Below are 18,903 nucleotides of genomic sequence, written 5' to 3'. Positions count from 1 at the left end.
CGATCTGTATTTGGCAAGCATCACCCTCACACAACGGAGTGTAAATTAATCTTAAACTGTCCGTCTAATACATGCAAAACAGCGAAGACTGTGCACCGTCCATAAGAAAGAAAGCACAATCTCCCCGGGGTGGGGAAGGTGCATGTTACCCTCCCTCGACTGCTACAGTTGAGGTGCCCTTGAGCAAGTTATTTAACCCTCCCATTGTTCCAGTGGAGAGAGGTATAGTGGAAATAGAACAGAACAGAACAACCTCACTGGGTTTCTTTCTCCTCCAGGGTCAGTGGGACCTCTAAAGCGGTGTTGCCACATTTTACGAGATAAATAAGCAACCAGGTCTATGAAAACAAGTGACTATAATAGGCCACATGAGCACTTTAAACCTATATGCATCGGCTATTTTCAAATCCGCAAGCTCACAAGCTTGTAGATCAGCTATTTTCAAACAAATCTCTTTTTTTCCAAAAGAAAAAAGCGAAACAAAATATTTTTAGATGGTGGGGTCCGTGGACAAATACGATTTGACATGAAAATGTTTGAGAACCACTGGTTTAAACAACGTTAGGAAACAAGCCCAGATAAGCAACTACATTTTACAAACAAGCCCAAAAACCGGCAACTACCAATATTGCTGTAGCATGTTAGCCGGACATTTGGTTGCTAACGTGTTAGCTTTTGTAACCTTGGTGTGTTATGTTAGACTGGCTGGCTCGGGACAACAGCTGCTAACTGTCACAGCATGTGTCTGCAATGTCTCTGTCTGTCTGCCTGTCTGCCTGTCTGTCTGTCTGTCTGTCTGTCTGTCTGTCTGTCTGTCTGTCTGTCTGTCTGTCTGTCTGTCTGTCAGTCTGTGTGTGCGTGTGTCCCAAATACTGCAGCTGTCTCGTCTGTCTCAGTAGCAATCCTCAGGGGGTTAAACCTGCAAAACTTTCAGTGAGGTCAACATCCAGCTATCTAGTGTGTGTGTGTGTGTGTGTGTGTGTGTGTGTGTGTGTGTGTGTGTGTGTGTGTGTGTGTGTGTGTGTGTGTGTGTGTGTGTGTGTGTGTGTGTGTGTGTGTGTGTGTGTGTGTGTGTGTGTGTGTGTGTGTGTGTGTGTGCGCGTGTGTGCGTGCGAGAAGGAAAGAAAAGCTGGCATCCGGTTTCATGTTGACAGCAGTGCTGCTGGGATGCAGCTGTGTGTCTAGTGAAGCAGCCATAGCCACGTTCCCAACATACCCTGCTGGCCACAGGGAGGCAGCCGGGGGAAAACGACGCTGTTATTTGTCAATTAGTTCACAATCACTTTCATTGATTCATGTGTGTCTTCATTTAAGCCCTCTGTCTCTCACCCTGCATCATGGATGCTGTATTTTCTGCAGTGCAGTGGACAAACCGGACAAATATTTATCCTCAAAGTAAATTGGCAGTTTAACCCATTAAGACCTGAGGCCGATTAAAACATTTTCTTTCTAAATCCTAACTAAAACAATATATGTATTCAAAGATGTGCACACATTTTCACACTTTTTCAAAAATAGCAGATCTACAAGCTCATAGCGCGGCACTCGGTGCCGCACTATGAGCTTGTATATAAGCGTATACTGTATGCTTGGTAAATGCTGCAGTGGTATTTTCTTGTTATTGTGAACAGCAATGTGAAAAGCACTTTTTATTTAGCTACATCATCATAATTACCTTCATTTAAAACTCAGAGGTATACAATTCAGGGGCAGCTAGGTCCTCATTTACAATGTAGAAAGCTAGGAGTTCTTCAATCTAGGTAAAAATGGAGTAGAAGAGATTTGTCTCTGTAGAGTTGCAAAGTAACTAGTAATTAACTAAAGCTGTCCAAAAATTGCAATGTAGTACAAAGTACAATGTTTGCCTCTGAGATGTAGTGGGATAGATGTATAAAGTTTTATAAAAAATGTAAGTAGTAAAATAAAGAATGCCTCAAAATTGTAAGTACAGTAGCCTACTTGAGTAAATGTACTTATAATAATAATAACTAGAAAAATGTGCTCGTCCGAGCACAGATCACTGCCAGGCCAGGTACCTTATTGTGGGCCAGCAAAGAAAGAAAGGAATGCAACATGGTGGAAAATAAGCATGGCTTATTTGGGGAGTTGCGTAATAATCCAAGGGATCCAAGGGGAAAATAATTTTGATTTTATGAGATACGGTTCAAGAGCTATAGGCCAAAACGTGAATCTGTTTGTGATTTGAAAAATGTAGGGTTGCATTTTTTCCTTGGCCTAGTCGGAATGTGCTTGCTAAGTTTCAAGGCATGCAGACGCTGTGTTCATGATGTGAGGCATTTTGTTCAAAACGGGCCACTCCTGCAAACTTTGGAAGTCAATCTTAGCCAATCAGGATGGAATATGAAAAATCTGACAGATCCGTCATGATCACATGACTGTAGAGATAATGTGTACCGATTGGCGAGATGTTTGGACAACATCTGTAGGAGTATTATAAAAAAAGATGTTTAGCAAAATTCGGCCTCCTGGTGGTACTATAACAGGCCGAAAGCAGGCGCCGAAAGCAGGCCGAAAAACATAGTAAAAGCAGGGAGCGAAGCAGGGGGCGAATGCCTGCGGCCTGGCGGAGACAATTATAATAATGATAATGATAATAATAATGATAAGCTTTGTTTGTATAGCACTTTTCAAAAACAGGTTTACAAAGTGCTTCACAATCACATAGCCTACATAAAAACTAACAAAGCAATTCAATGAAAGAAATAAAAACATAAAAGGGACAATAAAAGAAAATTAAGAGCGAAAGCAAAACAATAAGACTATCCATTCCTTCTAGTTAAAATTATATTAAAAATTAGTTTTTAAAAGAGGACACTGTCTAAGTTCCAATAGAAGTTTATTCCACAAAAGTGGAGCTCCTGCAGCGACTGCCCTATTTATTGCCTTCCGTTACAAGCCTTGTCCCGGGGACCTTGAGTAAAAGTTTGTCTGCTGACCTAAGAGGAGGGTCCAGGGTGTAAGGGGTCAGAGGGTCCGAAATGTAAACTGGCGCAAGGCCATTCAGTGATTCTAAAAACAAACAGTATCATTTTTAAATCAATTCTGAACGCCTACTTAGTTACTTCCCACTGCCTAAAATTGCATCATTGCAAGGATACAACGTTGGATGCTATTGTATTGATCATTGCAACATGCGCAGAGGTTGTGTATATTTTGAACAAATGATAGTACAGATAAGCGGTTACAGAGTACGCGACACGTTGTGAGCTTGTAGATTGGCTATTTTCAAATAGCTGATGTATATGTTAAAGTGCTCATGTGGCCCATAGTCACTTCTTTTGGGGTGGTTTTCCTAGACCTGGTTGCTTGTTTCTCTCACAGAATCTGGCAACACTGGTCCTCAGCCCAAAAAAGTTTGAGAACCACTGATCTAATCTCTGTGCCCGTGTCGCTCTCCACAGGGCGAGGCAGTGACTCGGAGGCCGACGGTCCCAACAAGAAGCCAGACGTGCGGAGGGACGACATGCTCGCCAGACGGACGGCCAGCGCCGAGGCCAGGAGCTTCGTTCCCTTCAACCAGTTCCTCCCCAACCGCACCAACGCCACCGCCTACATTCCCACTCCCCGTCGCAAGCCACGCCCCGAGGAGGGGGGCGACCAGAGGAGGTAGTGAGTCACGCACAAATCACCATGATAATAATAATAATATCCTTATTATTATTATTATTATTATTAACCCATTAAGATGTCATTTTTAGATTTGAGTTAAAAAGCATTATTTTACACTTTGGGCTATTCAAAAATAGCAGATATACAAGCTCATAGCGCGGCACCGAGTGCCGCGCTACGAGCTTGTAGATCTGCTATTTTTGAAAAATCGTGAAAATGTGTGCAAATCTTTGAATATATATATTTTTAAAGTGAACATTTTTAACTCAAATCGTTGCTTCTGGGGGTCCCTGGAACAAGATATTTTGATGGGGGTCTGCGGCCAAATACATATAATTTTGGGGGTCCTTGACGTGAAAAAGATTGAGCACCACTGATATAGAAACATATGTTTTTCAGAAAACTGTTGAGATTTAGGAGACATGTAGAATCAGCTTCAGGTCTCAATGGGTTAACAACAGAAAAAAAGATAACAAACACATCATGCATGCAGAGACACGCTTTTCTTTAGCCCCGTACGTCATCCTCTGCCATTAAACTACATTTCCCAGCGTCCATCAAGCCATCCCAGAGCAGGGGGAGGAGGGCGGCGGGCCTCCGTTCAAAAGGCCGGCGGCGCCCCGTTTCAAGGCCCACAAGACTGTCCGGTGGGCCCCCGAAAACGGCGCCGGCGGCGGCGGCGGCCAGGGGGAGGAGGAGGAGCCTAAGCCGCAAGAAGAAGGGGAGCTGACCCAGGAGGTGGTGGAGCAGAGGAAGTTGCAAAAGCTGGAGAAGATGGGGATAAAGGTCCTGCCGGCCGCCATTCGCTACGGCAGGTCAGCGAGGAGGAGTGGCATGGGGGACTAAACGGCGTTGCGTTTGCGTTTTGAGCCGGTGACTAACAGTGATGGGGGGGTTATCCGTTTGCGGTTTGCTCCGGTGTGTTCCGTTGCTGCGGTTTGACATGGTTTCTGGTTGATTTTGCCGTTGTTGTTGTTGTTGTTGTTGTTGTTGTGTGTTGGCTCGGGGGAGTATGATAACTCACTGCTTGCTCAGGTTGTTTCAGATTGTTTCAGAACGAGCCTCTCAACGATGGCTTGTTCTGAAAGGCAGATGTGTCTGATGTTCAGTTTGAGGTTTGGACATGGAAAGGAGAGAGGTGCTCATCGACTGTTGGTTGGTTGTGTTGGGGTCTTCTGCAGTATGCTTCTGAAGTGCACAGAAATAGATCTTAACTCAGAACTTGTCTAACCCAGTGTGTGTGAATGGGCATGCGCGTTACGTCACAAAACTCTCACCTTTACTGGCTCTCTGCTGGGGGGCGTGGCACGGCTGTGGCACGGCACGGACAGCTCTGAAACTGACGTTGCCATGACAACTCACCTTCAGCCCCAGGGGTGCAGCGGAGCCGTCGGAGGAGCAGCAGCAAGCGCACCCGCCGTCCCCCGACATCATCCTCCGCTGCGACAACGACTTTCTGACCAATCAGAAGGCGGCCTGGGACTCCGACGGCGAGGCGGAGGCGGAGACGGAGGCGAGGAAGGTCCCGGACGTGCGCAGGGACGACCTGGCGTCCAGGCGGGCTCGCCGCGGGCCCGCCGCTTCCAGAGTGCATCAGTTCGTACCGTGCGTGCCAGCGTGCAGCGACAAGGACCGAGAGCGCTGGGAGGGGATACGACGCGCCTCCCAGCAAGCACTGCAGGAGAAGGAGAACAGGTCAGCGGTGTGTGTGTGTGTGTGTGTGTGTGTGTGTGTGTGTGTGTGTGTGTGCGTGTGCGTGCGCGTGCGCGTGCGCGTGCGTGTGCGTGTGCGTGTATCTGATTGTGTTATCGTGTACGCACGAGTTTTTACGTGATTTACTTTACTTTTCTTTCTTTTTAACCTCCTACTAAACAATCTTCACTCTTTCCTGTTGTCGCTGTTGTGTGTTCTCCTGACTGCGTTGTGTGTCTCTGGGTTTGGTGTTATATTGGTGTGTGTGTGTATGTGTGCGTGTGTGTGCGTGCGTGTGTTCCACCTTGACGCGTGCTGTGTGATGCCGCGGGGCCCGGGTCCTCTGTTGATTGGACAGTGACAGGGAGGCGGTCCCTGACATCATCACACGCAAAGACAACCCCTTCCTAAACTCCGCCCCTCGTCGCGAGGAAGACGAGAGCGAGGAGGAGGAGGAGGAGGAGGAGGAGGAGGGACAAGGGGGAGGGGTTAAGTCGGTGCCCAATAAGCAGAAGGATGACCTGGCTCGTAGGCGGGCTCAGAGTAGGCCCCTCCCTCAGAGGGAGGGATCGAGGAGCTTTGTCTCCGCCTCCATGAGCCAGGCAGACATGCAGAAGTGGGAGAGGCTCAAGATGGCTGAACCCAGGTGCCCCAACACACACACACACACACACACACACACACACACACACGTGCGCGTACGCAACCACGCACGCACACACACAGCAGTTTTGTCAGAAATCAAGGCTTTGATTAACCAGAATCACCAAGTTTGTTTGTTTGTGCGTGTGAGTGAGTGACTGTATCAATGTAAAAACAAGTAGCCTACCCATCAATTAGTACAATTGTACTAAGTACAATGTAAGCCTTTGTCCAGGACACTTTTGTGGTAGTGTGTTCTTATCCATGTTTTCAAGGGTTAATGATGCTGGACTAATGCTGTTACAAAGTAAAAGTATCTACTGTATTTACAATGGCTGTTATCAAGAACGACATCAGAGTAGGTAACATGAACATTCGTCAAACAACAACCGGGCAAGTGACCATGGCAAGAGAGTGCTTATTGGAAATCTTAAAAGCGTTCGCGGCCCACCCATCTGACCACTTAAAGGGGAAATCCACCCATTTTCAATATTTAACTATGTCATTAATATAGCATAAAGGAGTTGTGTGGAAATAAGAAAAAATTTAAAAAAAAAATAACATTGCAAAAAAAATTAACATTGCAAAAAAATTAACATTGCAAATTACACTGTGATGACTCATCATGGTGTAATTTGCAATGTTAATTTTTTTGCAATGTTAATTTTTTTTGCAATGTTAATTTTTTTTTTAATTTTTTCTTATTTCCACACAACTCCTTTATGCTATATTAATGACATAGTTAAATATTGAAAATGGGTGGATTTCCCCTTTAACACAGCTGCCGTGTTAAGTGGTCAATTAACAATCAATGGTGTTCCGGCTTGGATAAATGGAACTAACGTAGTGTACTTTAAGTTCCTATTTATCGGCATCACAATGAAAACACATTTTACAAGGTTTCAGAAGAAATGCCATGTTATTTTTTAAACAACATCAGTGGCTGTCTGGCTGAGTAATATTTATAGTGATAAGCACACCTAGGTGTGCTTGATCAATTATCATGGTTTAAGCATGGCTGGTGAGCCTATATCTACCAATCAAAATGCTTGGCCGGTACTACCCACTGTATAATATGGAGGATAAATGAGGCTTTCTTGTTTGTGTCTCTATACTTGATCTCTTCTATTCTCTGTCTCTGTACCAGTCTGCTGCTCTGGTTGTTAACCACTTAAGCTCTGATCTGAAACCTCATAATGTGTTGCATCACAACGCATTGTGGGCTTGTAGATCTGCTATTTTAGTTGTTTTGCGGAAAAGTGTGTGTGTGTACGCGCGTGTGTGTGTGTGTGTGCGTGTGTGTGTGTGGGGCGTGTGCTCGCGCGCGCGCGTGTGTGTGCTCAGTAAAAATGCTCAGTGTTAGTTTAACGCTGACAGTGAGGACTGAACATTGGCTGTGAAGCTGTGTTTGTCTGCTCTGGGCTGATGACATTAGAGAGGGGAAAGGAGAAAGTTTTCTCTTTGTGTTGCCATGACTGCAGCCGTTACCAGGGAAATGTAACTACAGTCTACAGTACGTTTGCTAGACAAAGACAAAAACTGTGTGTGTGTGTGTGTGTGTGTGTGTGTGTACGTGCGTGCGTGTGCGTGTGCGTGTGCGTGTGCGTGTGCGTGTGCATGTGCGGGTGCGGGTGCGTGTGTGGCACGCGCGCGTGTGTGTGTGTGTGTGTGTTAGTGTGTGCATGACCATTTGACTGTGTGTGTTTGTGTGTGTAATGGTGATTCCAGTAAGACACACATTATTTTGTCTTCTTTCTTTCTCTCTCTCTCTCTCTCTCTCTCTCTCTCTCTCTCTCTCTCTCTCTCTCTCTCTCTCTCTCTCTCTCTCTCTCTCTCTCATCCCTCTCTTCTAATCCATACGATCATCATTCTGTCTTTGGTTGCTCATGGTTTCTGTTCCTCCCTTGTTTCTCTTCTCTTTGTGTGCTTTGTCGTTGTGTGTGTGTGTGTGTGTGTGTGTATATGTATGTGTCTGGTTGGCGCATGTGTGCATGTTTCTTGTATGTCTTTTGTATGTGATTTTCTCTGTGTGTGTGCGTGTGTGTGTGTGTGTGTGTGTGTGTGTGTGTGTGTGTGTGTGTGTGTGTGTATCTGTGTATCCAGTGACCCCCCCGGCCCTGTATGTCAGGCCTGTCTGCAGAAAGGTTCTGGCAGTCCCGTCGTCATCAGCACAGCAAAGGTCGGACGGGTTCGTCACAAAGTAGTGACCTTTGGGGGCGTGACTGAGTACGAGCAGCCAATAAGCACGGTCACGGGAGGGGAAGGGGAGGAGTCAGGGGGGTTGCTAAGGCGACTCCTCGCCAAGGCATCGGTCGTCATGCCGACCATCGGCCTGGGCTCCCGGCTCGCTGAGTGGGATGGCAGGTACGCACCATGAGATGAGATGACCAGGGGGTTGCAACGGTTAATCCAACTAATCCATTTAAACAATTACAAAACAGAACCTATAACCGCTAATTTAATAAAATAATCAATTCAGAATCTATCACTATTTTGGGCATGTCATTATAGGCCTAAATAGTGAAAATAGCTGACAGCGCGTTGCATCATGAGCTTGTGATTTCAGCCATTTTCTCTATTTTTGCACGACGCCGTTGAAGCATAAACTAACAGTGGTTAATCGTTTCCTTGATAAATTACAAAATAATAATACAAATAAATATTTAAAAAAACTTGACGCTAGATTATTCGATTAATCGAAAAAGTTATCAATAGAATAATCGCTAAGAAAAGAATGGATAGTTGTAGCCCCAGAGATGGCTCTGAACCGGGCTAGAACTAGCCCAGTGGTGGGCCACAGTGGCCGGGCTTTAATCATAATGGGATTAGACCAGTAGTGTCCATGGCATAAAGGCCTGTAGTATATTGTTGCGGGCAGAAACCTCCTACAGTATCTCCATATTCTACATTTTCTACTTGATCATACTACAGCGTTACACAAATGCATCAAAAGTAGCAAATCCATAAGCTCGAGCTTGTAGTCGCTATTTTTGTTGAATTCTGAATTCTGAATTCTGAATTCTGAAAAGTAACAGTTTAGGTTTCCACCCGACAGCAATGATATGCAAAGTGTTCAGTCCAAACCAGCTGAGTGTTTTCATGCAGATAGTAGGGTTGGTTTGAATGAGTCATTTACGTCCACAGTGAGATCCTCAGTATTAACGTAACACACGGCAGTAACAGTATTAAGAGTGAATGAATGGAACCAAATGTAAACAAATGGATAAATTATCAGTATTTTACTGTGTAGTGTGGTTGCTATGCTATACCTGCATTTTACTGATGTGCTTGTATTTTAGCCCATTGGCACGCGTGCCGTGCACGCACGCACACACACACACGCACGCACGCACACACACACACACACACACACACACACACACACACACACACACACTCTGCTAGACTGAACTTGCTTGGCGAAGAGATGATACACAATCCTAGTCCAAGTCTACTTCTGCTGCGTTGCTCAGGTCTATCAGAAACGGACCAATCGTTTGTCGGCAGGTGGTCCTGTCTGATGACACTCTCCCCTTGGTCTGCGGACCCTGCATGTGCCGGCTTGCGCCAGCGTGTTGAGTGTCTGAATGCTTGTGGCGTGCATGTGCGCCGGGATTGTCGCACAGCTGTTGTCGTGGTTACAGCTTCTTGTGATGACCTCACAGCCAGGTAGCCCAACCCCCCGCCGCCGCCGACCTCCCGCCTCGGACCCCCGAAGCTCCTCCCACTCCCGCCGACAACCTGGAGCTGGGCGCACGCCTAGCTCAGTACCAGAGGAGGCGGGCCGATGAGGAGGAGGAGGAGGAAGATGAGGGGAAGATGGCGGACCCTCGGAAGGACGACATGTTGGCCCGGAGGACGGGAGTGTTCCACAAAGCGAGTGGGCCGACGTCGGTGGCCACGTACAACCGCTTCCTGCCCCTGCCGGCGTCCAAGCGCTGCGTACAGGAAGAGGTCGAGACGGACGCCGCCCCACGCAACAAGAGGGAGGTGGAGAGGAAGCTCAACGTCAGGTGGGCAGAGAGGTGTTTTCATGTATTTGGTGTACAACACAGAGCATACATACATATATGGACAAAAGAAAACGAGTAGGGTTCACTGTGAATACCACAAGAATACTCACATGTTTCCTCCTGATACACCTCAGCTATACACATTTTTTCTTTTTTAACCCATTGAGACCTGAAGCCGATTCTAAATGTCTCCTAAATCTCAACAGTTTTCTGAAAAACCTATGTTTCTATATCAGTGGCGCTCAATCTTTTTCATGTCAAGGACCCCCAAAATTATGTTTTTGGCCGCGGACCCCCATCAAAATATTTTGTTCCAGGGACCCCCAGAAGCAAAGATTTGAGTTAAAAATGTTCGCTTTAAAAATATATATATTCAGAAGATTTGCACACATTTTCACGATTTAAAAAAAATAGCAGATCTACAAGCTCGTAGCGCGGCACTCGGTGCCGCGCTATGAGCTTGTATATCTGCTATTTTTGAATAGCCTAAAGTGTAAAATAATGCTTTTTAGCTCAAATCTAAAAATGACACAGTTCCAGGTCTTAATGGGTTAAACAAAACGTAATTCTCCCCCAAAAAATATGTACAAAAATATATATTTTTTTGAAACATTTCTGACATTTTCACGACGCGTTGTGAGCTTATAGAGCGGCTATTTTTGTTATTGTGGTACAACAAAGCACAAAAACATTGCTCAGGTGGTTAAAAGGTTGTTTATTTTCCCAGAACGGAACCGCAGCAACCTCCGGAGCAACCCAGTGTTCCCACGGAAACGCCTCGACAACACCTCGACGTCCCAATCGTGCGGGCAACTGCGCAGACTAGGCGGGACGACGACGACGATGATGACGACGATGAAGATGACGAAGACGGTCCCGCACCGGACGTGAGGAAGGACGACATGATGACTCGCAGGACGGGAGCTTTCCAAAAACCCGCCGCGGGCGGTCCGAGCCCGTCCTTCAACCGGTTCTTACCAAAACCCGGCTCCATAAAACACAAAAACGCTCCTGTGTCTGGAGCCATGCCACTATATGGCAGACCTACGCTCACAGACAAGATTCCAAAAGACAGGTATTGCCCATGGGCAATGGGGCATGCAGTCTACGTGTGTATTATGAGGAATGTGGGTGTCCTTGTCAGCTATTAGAAGCTGTCTTAACATATAATATTTATGAGGGTGCCACCTGGTGGCTGAAGTGGCTGGTGTGTTGTCCCCATAACTGCAACGTCATGGGTGTGAATTTGGACCTTTTGTCGCATGTCACCACCCTCTGTCCTCCTGTCTCCATAGGTAGTTGGTAAAGATGACAGTTTTCTATTGTGTGACACTAACATGATACTGACATCCAGTTTGGTTGTCGCCTGAGGCGCTCTGGATAAGAGCGGCTACTAAACTGTTATCGTTGTGTTGCTTGCTTCTTGTATGGCCTGCTGTAAAGGTTGTGGTTTGCGTTGTTTGTCGATCAACGGTTTAGTGCCATGGATGGACGCTGAGTGAAAGCAACCGAGAACTAAACCAACTAATATCACTAATGTGCTCCATCTCCTCTGCTGTGGGTCGTGGGCGTTGGAGTGTGGCGGGTCGGACTGACCTCTCGGTCAGGTCTGACCTCGGCTTGGTTTGAACAGATAGCCTGTTTGCCCTGTTCAGTTGCGGCTGGGTTATTTGTCCAGCTCTGCTGCATGGAGCCCGTTGGCGTGTGTTTATGACGATGACCCCGCTGCCCTCCTTATTGATGCCGATGTTCGTGCCCACACTATCTCAGCAGCATCGTTGCCGTGGCAACGGAACCTCGGGCTCCTCTGACCCCGCCTTCCAAAGCCCCAATCGGGAAGTGTGTGGGAGAGAGGTGGAGAGAGGAGGAGGAGGAGGAGGAGGAGGAGGAGGAGGAGGAGGAAGAGGAAGAGGAAGGGAAAAAGAACGAAGGGCCTAAGGCCGACAAAGTCCTCCCTAGCCGCCCTGCCAAAGCCACAGCTCCTTCTCGTGAAGCGCTCTCCTCTCCAACCCTCGCCCCTCTTCCACCCCGCCCTCCCGCCGCCCAGGAGGCCCGCACTAGCGCGGAGACGAAGGCGGCAGAGAGGAGGGCTCAGGAGATGATCACGAGGAGGTGCGAGGAGAGGAGGCTGGAGAGGCTGGCGGCGGACGCCGGAGAGAAAGTTGAGAAAGATAAGATAGAGGACGAAAGGAGAGTTGGAGGCAGGCAGCCTCTGACAAAACCCTCCTGGCTGGCAGAGGATGACCTCCCCCCCATGATGTGAGACACCCCCACCCCCAATGAACCCTCACTGCATGCCCCACTTCACTTCACTGGCCCCACATCAGTGGTGGAAAAAGTACTCAAATGTTTTACTTAAGTAAAATTATCAATGTAGAAGTACTCAGTTAGTCAGTAAAAGTCCGGAATTCAAAATTTACTTGAGTAAAAGTACAAAAGTATTGGTATCAAAATATACTTAAAGTACCAAAAGTAAAAGTACTAAAATGTTTGAAAATAGCAGATCTACAAGCTCACAACGCATTGTAGATCGGCTATTTTCAAATAGCCTAGGTATAAAATAGGGCTAAAGTGGTTAATATATGTTTTATAAATATTTGCTGAGATGTAGTGGAGTAGAAGTAAAAGTATAGACAATTAGAAATACTCCAGTAAAGTAAAATTACCTCAAAATTGTACTTAAGTACAGTACTTGAGTAAATGTACTTAGTTACTTTACACCACTGCCCCACATGGATGTGGTCTCACACCATTCATCATCTAGTCCAGTTGTTCCCCGATCCCGGTCCTCCGGGAGGCCTGGTTCAACTGGTTTTCTATCCTATCCTTATCCTGTCCTATACTATCCCGTCCTATTCTGGGATGTCCGTATTCTATCCTGTTCTGATCTATTCTACTCCTATTCTAAACTATCTTTATTCTATCCTATCCTCATCCTATCCTAGTGTCCTATCCTATGATATCCTTATTCTATCCTATCCTAACATTATTCTATTATATTCTATCCTATTCTAATCCACCTTTCTATCCTTTGCGTACTCTATCCCAGTGGTTCTCAAAGTGGGGTCCAGGGACCCTCAGGGGTCCTTGAGTGGACCCTTAGAGGTCTGTAACTCTGAGAGTATACAAACACATTTGCATACTCTCAGAGTCATGGGGTCCTTGAAATTAGAATAGCATAGAACCAGTGTTCTATGCCATTCTGTGTCATCCTTATTCTATCATATTCTGGTAGGATAGAATACCAGCGGTGCCAGGGTTCCTCCGGGACCAGAGTTGGGAATCACTGTGTGTGTGTGGGTAGGCTAGAGAGATTCTCTCTAGCCTAAACATTTCACTTAAGTAAGGTTCTCTTACTTTGAAGCCTTCCACTGTGATATGCAATCCATTACTGCCCACATCCCACCCACACTCCTTCCTGTCACTCACTCACTCACTCACTCATTCATGCGTTCATTCATTCATTTTATTCTTGTTTTAGGATGAGTCGACGAGTTGCTTTTATGTCTGAGGACACTGAGTAAGTCCCTCGGCCTGAACCTTAAATGAGCTCTTGCATGATACACGCACACACAAACACACGCACGCGCGCACACACACACACACACACACACACACACACACATGCACACACACACGCACGCATGCACCATCAATGCTCTGTTTCATTTAAACTGTATGCATGTTCCAATTATGTACGTCAAATTGTGAGTCATACCTACATCACCCAGTCACTCTTCATTTTAACCACAAATCAGTTTTTTTTATTTTTATTGGCTTGTTTAACTGGTTTGCTGCCTGGTCAAGCACCACACAAATCCACATCTATACTAACCGGGCCACTACGTCTGTCTACACTGAATGATTGTGGCTGGTGGCCACTGACATGACTGTGTCTTTGTCAATGTGTTAACGCTCATCATTTAGACCTCCAGTCCGTTTGCATCGGTAGAGAGTGAATGAAAAAGACAATACGCAAAGTTGGACTGCTGTGAAAACATAACCGATCTTATGTCGTGTTAAGTTAACTCTGAGAGTGTACGAATGGAACCAAAAGGACCCGTGTAAAGAACATTCAGGGCATACTTGCCGGCATTAGCCATAGATGGATACCACCGCAGGGTGGACCATGGCAGGAGGTCCAGAAACCTATATAAGGGGATGAATGACCTATGCAGTCCCGACCTTTAGTGACCTATTCGACCCCAACCTTCCCATATATGGAGATCCCCATAGATGGAGACAATCGACCTCCCCAAGTCTGACATCATAGAATCTCTCCTAGACGGCTATACATGGAGATATCTAACATACCTAGCTCTGACATCAGAGAACCTCATCTGGAACGCCATATATGGAGATAACCGAAACGTCTAGGACTGACATCATAGTCCTAGATTTGGGCATAACTGACATAGCCCGCTCCATATATGGATATGCCTGACACTACCTGACATCACCGTAGTGACATTAGGGCCGCAGCCAGTAGTATAAAATGCCTCGGAATGCTCGGAATGCCTTAGTTGAGTGGAGTTAATCAGCGACCCGATCGACATTAACCCTTTCCAGAGAGGTAAGCATCAGACAGCGCATTAATAGTTGGGTTTCGCAGCCTAAGCATTACATATCGGTCTTTACCTACTTCGTGGATAAATATCATAGCGGCTTTCTGATCTGGTTAACGAATCAGTCGATTATCAGTTTTACAAGGGTTCATTTTGGTTCCATTCGTACACGCCCAGAGTTACAAATGGATAAATAAACATTTTTCCTGCGTATCGTCGTTATTCTGAGAGTTCTGCACAAGCTGACCATTTCCCCTTCCTGTTTCGGTCTAGGAGTGTGAGTATGGGTGACATGATCAGCGAGGAGGAGGCGGGACATTTGCAGCCGCTCGGCCAATCGCGGACGGAGCGTACGCAAGAGAACTTCAACAGCAACGAGGAGGAAGACGACCACTGGCAGAGCGTAAGACACGTCACAAATACAACAGGAAATAGAAATAACAATACCAAGCTTGTATGATTTATTTCGATTTATTTATATCGATGATGTCATATTGAATGATGATGTCAGTCATTTCCAAATTTGGGCATGGTTTCAGCCCGACCTTACTACATTATCAAATGTAATTTCCCAAAATGTAAAATGTATGGGTAGGTATTTCTTTCGCCTGCTGGCAGTCCGCAAAAGAAATTTGGCACTGATCGGTCCAGTGGCTTGCATGCACACACACACACACACATAGCCTGGTAAACCCTCCCTCCGGAAATCTCATTTCCATTTGATTCCAGGAGTGAGTCTGGCCTGATCGCCCATTCTGCAATATTGGCTGTGGGCTGGAGTTGGGCGGGAGTAATACCACTGACAACCCCTTCAGCCAATGATCGTTTTTCCCCTTCAGCCAATCAGCAGTTCACCAGACTAATGTGACGCAACGGGACTTTTGAGACGGCCATGCCCAAAATGGGTTGCCTTATTCGGATACATGGGTGTCACTGCCCGCCCCTACCGGTTCTCTAAATTTGTATTTTTAAATAGGCTCTGTCATGATTAATTGACCACATATATGAAGTTAAACAACTAAATTCTATCCAAACGATATCTTATAAGTAAATTCCGTGCCTCAAAATAGAAGTTTGAGAGCTTTTTGAAGTAAAAAAATAGCGGAGAAAATAGCGGACAGAAAAGATGGCTGCCGTTCGTGTTTTGTCGGCTGCATTCAGGCTGCACTCGGTGCCATTCGGGCTCACTCGAACTCGCCACCTGATTGGCCAACTGTCGCTGTCAATCACAGAACGATGTGCGACGACGCTGATAGGCTCGGTTAGTTGGTAATTCCACTAGAAACCCCCACAATGGGCAATCAGGCCAGACTCACTCCTGGAATCAAATGGAAATGAGATTTCCGGAGGGAGGGTTTACCAGGCTAACACACACACACACACACACACACACGGGTAAAGCATGTAACGGTTGTATTTCGTTTGACAGGACCTGGCTCGCTGGAAGACCAAGCGTCGCAGTGCCTCACATGAGCTGATCAAGAAAGAGGAGGAGAGGAAGAGGATGGAGAAGATGAAGGAGGGAGGAGGAGACTTCAACAAGAGGAAGAGCATCAAGACCTACAAGGAGATCCTGGAGGAGAAGTAAGTACCGGGAGGAGGGGGGATGTTAGGGTTCAGTATGATCAAAATCCTCCCAAACCTGTGGTTTCCTGGGATCTTAGCTCTCTACTAAGCCATCTCCCACTGGTGTACTGTAGGCTAACTGTGTGTGTGTGCTAACATTTCAGGCAGTATTTTGCTTTTTTTAGGACTGTGTAAAGAGACAGGAAATTAAGTGAGGGTAGAGAGCGGGAAATACATGCAATACATACAGGTCTCCAGCCGGAATCGAACCGGGCATGTTGCAATTAGCCTATGCTGTCTATTCATCCATCCTTAACTGCATCTTTAGCCAAAACCTAGCCATACTTTGGTAGGTTTATGAATTTGAGTCATGGATAGATTTAGGAACAGACTCACAGAACCTTTGTGGAGTGGTTAACAATGTCTCTCTCACTCTTTCTCTTTCTTTCGCTCTCTCCTGATTTCTCTGTCTCTTAACCTCTACCTTACTTACCCTCTGTCTTTCTCTCTCTCTCTCTCTCTATCCCTGTCCAGAGACCTGCGGGATGTAACGTTGTGTGAGGCATACAAGAAGGCAGCGACCCCAGAGGAAGCAGCCATGGTGTTGCAGAGTTACGCGCTTCGATTCACCATCAGCGATGCAACCTTGGACAGCCTCAAACTGCTCCCCAATTCCCCCAAGAAGACCACGCCGGACCCGAGCAAGAGTCCGGACCAGGAGGACCAATCGCCTTCTGACTCTGAGTCCGTTTCGGATAGAACCGTGTCCTCTGACCTTCTGCACGAACCAGAACAACCCGTCACAATGGACCAGAACCACAGAGCTGAAGACGTGGATACAATTGCACAGCAAGAGAGACCAGCTGACCTCTCTGCCATATCACCTAGCAGCCCCCACAGCATGGACACTCACTCCCAGCATGCACCTGCTGAACCCCAACAACCTGAGGCCGGTCAGCTCAAGCAGGAAGAGTGCGAGGCTGCGCACGCACAACTCATTATAAGAGACGCACCCCAAACCATACAGATACCGCCACACAATGCACAAGCACAGCCCCAATTCATGCAGCCAGAAACAAAACGTACCCTACTGCAAACCACGCCAGCACCACCCGAGGCTGCACACACGGAAACAGATCGCACACCGCCGCAAACCGCACTTCCACCACTCCAGGCTGCACAAATGGAAATCAAACTCACACAACCGCAAACGGCGCCAGCGCCAGCGCAGGCTGCACCAATGGAAATCAAATGCACACAACCGCAAACGGTGCCAGCGCAGGCGCCAGCCCAGGCTGCACAAATGGAAATCAAACGCACACAACCGCAAACGGCGCCAGCGTCTGCACAGACGGAAATCAGACCCGCGCCATCAGAGATCACAGCAACCCAGCCCACACGGCCTCTGCTCACGCATCCCTGTCCTCTGCCCGCCCCCTCCAGACCCCTCCCTCTGCTCACAGCCAAGCCCTACTGTCAGCCTAGTAGGAACGCTCAGTCCGGACACAAACCTGTCAAGGTGAGTCTCTGGATGCTGCTTTGTGACCTGATCTCACAGGTCAGGTCAAATTGTGGTGTATATTTATTATTTATGTATTGTCTTGTTTTGAATGTATGCATCAATTTTTTTTATTTTTTTTTCTTCTTCATATTGGGACGATATCAGGATTGGTTTTCAAAGCAGTTTTTCTCTGCTCAAGCCCATACATTGAATTTAGATGTCACCAGATCGATAAGTGAAATGTTAGACTAATCCCTCCCCTACTGCATTGGTGCTGTATTATTATTAATTTTGAAATCCTAAAACAATAGATCAGTGTATTACTTCTGTCGTAATTTTAAACCTGTTCCAGATCTTTAAAATACCACATCACACTTGTCCCTTGTCACTGTTTCTACTTAAAGTATGACCTCATATCATTTAGGGCGGATTCCGACTGGGTCCGATTGATTCGAACCGTTCCCGAGTACGATTGGCCTCTCCCAGCTGGCCAGTATTCACATTGGCCAAGATTCTTCCGCACCCGAGACCATTTCATTTAACAGTAATGGTAAATATGTGCCTCATGGGGGCGCTGTTGACTATGGGGCTTTGGGAGATAGAGAATGTCATTCACAGAAGAAGAGTCACTTGTCAGAGTGTAGAGTGAATATTAAAGTTTGACTGTGTTCCTGACATTGTCTTGAGTTATAATAATAACAGAACAACAATACACAACCAAAGCAGTGTGTGCGTTGGTGTTTGAAACCTCAAAATGCAACGTCGTCTCTCGCGTCTCTGTTATTATCAGCGACGTCACTGATGCATCCTTGGTATTTTAGCAGTGACGTCACCGACTAATCCTTGGCATATTTATCCTAGTGGCAGCGTTCGCTACACATGTGTTTTTTGTTTATGTTTTTTCACGGCTCGCGCTACTCAAACACTAGCGGGATTATTATTTCTTGTCAACATTCAAGTAGAACTATGAGAAGGTATAACCCAGCAATCGGACCCGAGACTACCTCGGGAGGCGTCTCGGGTACGGGGTCTCGGGTACGGTACGGTGATCCGTTTCGGGGAACGATACGCAACGTTCACACTATCACGATATCTGCCAAGTGGTCCAGGGTGCGCACCCCGGACCGTAGTGAGAATCCGCCCTTAATCTCATGGTTAAGCATTGGAATGGTGCAGAATGTTAATGTTTTGATAATGTTATTGTCCGTCATCCTCAGGTGGAGGGTTTATTGCGCGTTAACGGAGAAGCCACAGAGGAGACGATGGCGTCGGCATCCTCGCCCCTCGTCTCTCC

The 18,903-nt window shown here is 46.6% G+C and overlaps 1 protein-coding gene across 1 annotated transcript in view; it reads left to right on the top strand.

Annotated features, from left to right (window-relative positions):
• LOC308075441 (uncharacterized protein) overlaps positions 1 to 18,903 on the top strand; it is a 55,081-nt gene that overhangs the window by 24,776 nt on the left and 11,402 nt on the right. Inside the window, exons 9-21 of the mRNA XM_080415326.1 lie at positions 3,423 to 3,630; positions 4,182 to 4,445; positions 4,999 to 5,325; positions 5,681 to 5,968; positions 8,068 to 8,328; positions 9,630 to 9,977; positions 10,705 to 11,052; positions 11,748 to 12,236; positions 13,459 to 13,497; positions 14,816 to 14,945; positions 15,972 to 16,126; positions 16,643 to 17,627; positions 18,827 to 18,903. The exon at positions 18,827 to 18,903 is cut by the window's right edge and continues 238 nt beyond it. Of these exons, the coding sequence (XP_080271452.1) occupies positions 3,423 to 3,630; positions 4,182 to 4,445; positions 4,999 to 5,325; positions 5,681 to 5,968; positions 8,068 to 8,328; positions 9,630 to 9,977; positions 10,705 to 11,052; positions 11,748 to 12,236; positions 13,459 to 13,497; positions 14,816 to 14,945; positions 15,972 to 16,126; positions 16,643 to 17,627; positions 18,827 to 18,903 (3,919 nt within the window). The remainder of the gene's footprint in view (positions 1 to 3,422; positions 3,631 to 4,181; positions 4,446 to 4,998; positions 5,326 to 5,680; positions 5,969 to 8,067; positions 8,329 to 9,629; positions 9,978 to 10,704; positions 11,053 to 11,747; positions 12,237 to 13,458; positions 13,498 to 14,815; positions 14,946 to 15,971; positions 16,127 to 16,642; positions 17,628 to 18,826) is intronic.

Source organism: Gymnoscopelus braueri (genome assembly GCF_963280865.1).
Source record: "Gymnoscopelus braueri genome assembly, chromosome: 2".
Lineage (NCBI taxonomy): Eukaryota > Metazoa > Chordata > Actinopteri > Myctophiformes > Myctophidae > Gymnoscopelus > Gymnoscopelus braueri.
The sequence above is the reverse complement of the archived record's forward strand: the minus strand, read 5'-3'. Positions and strand labels throughout refer to the sequence as shown.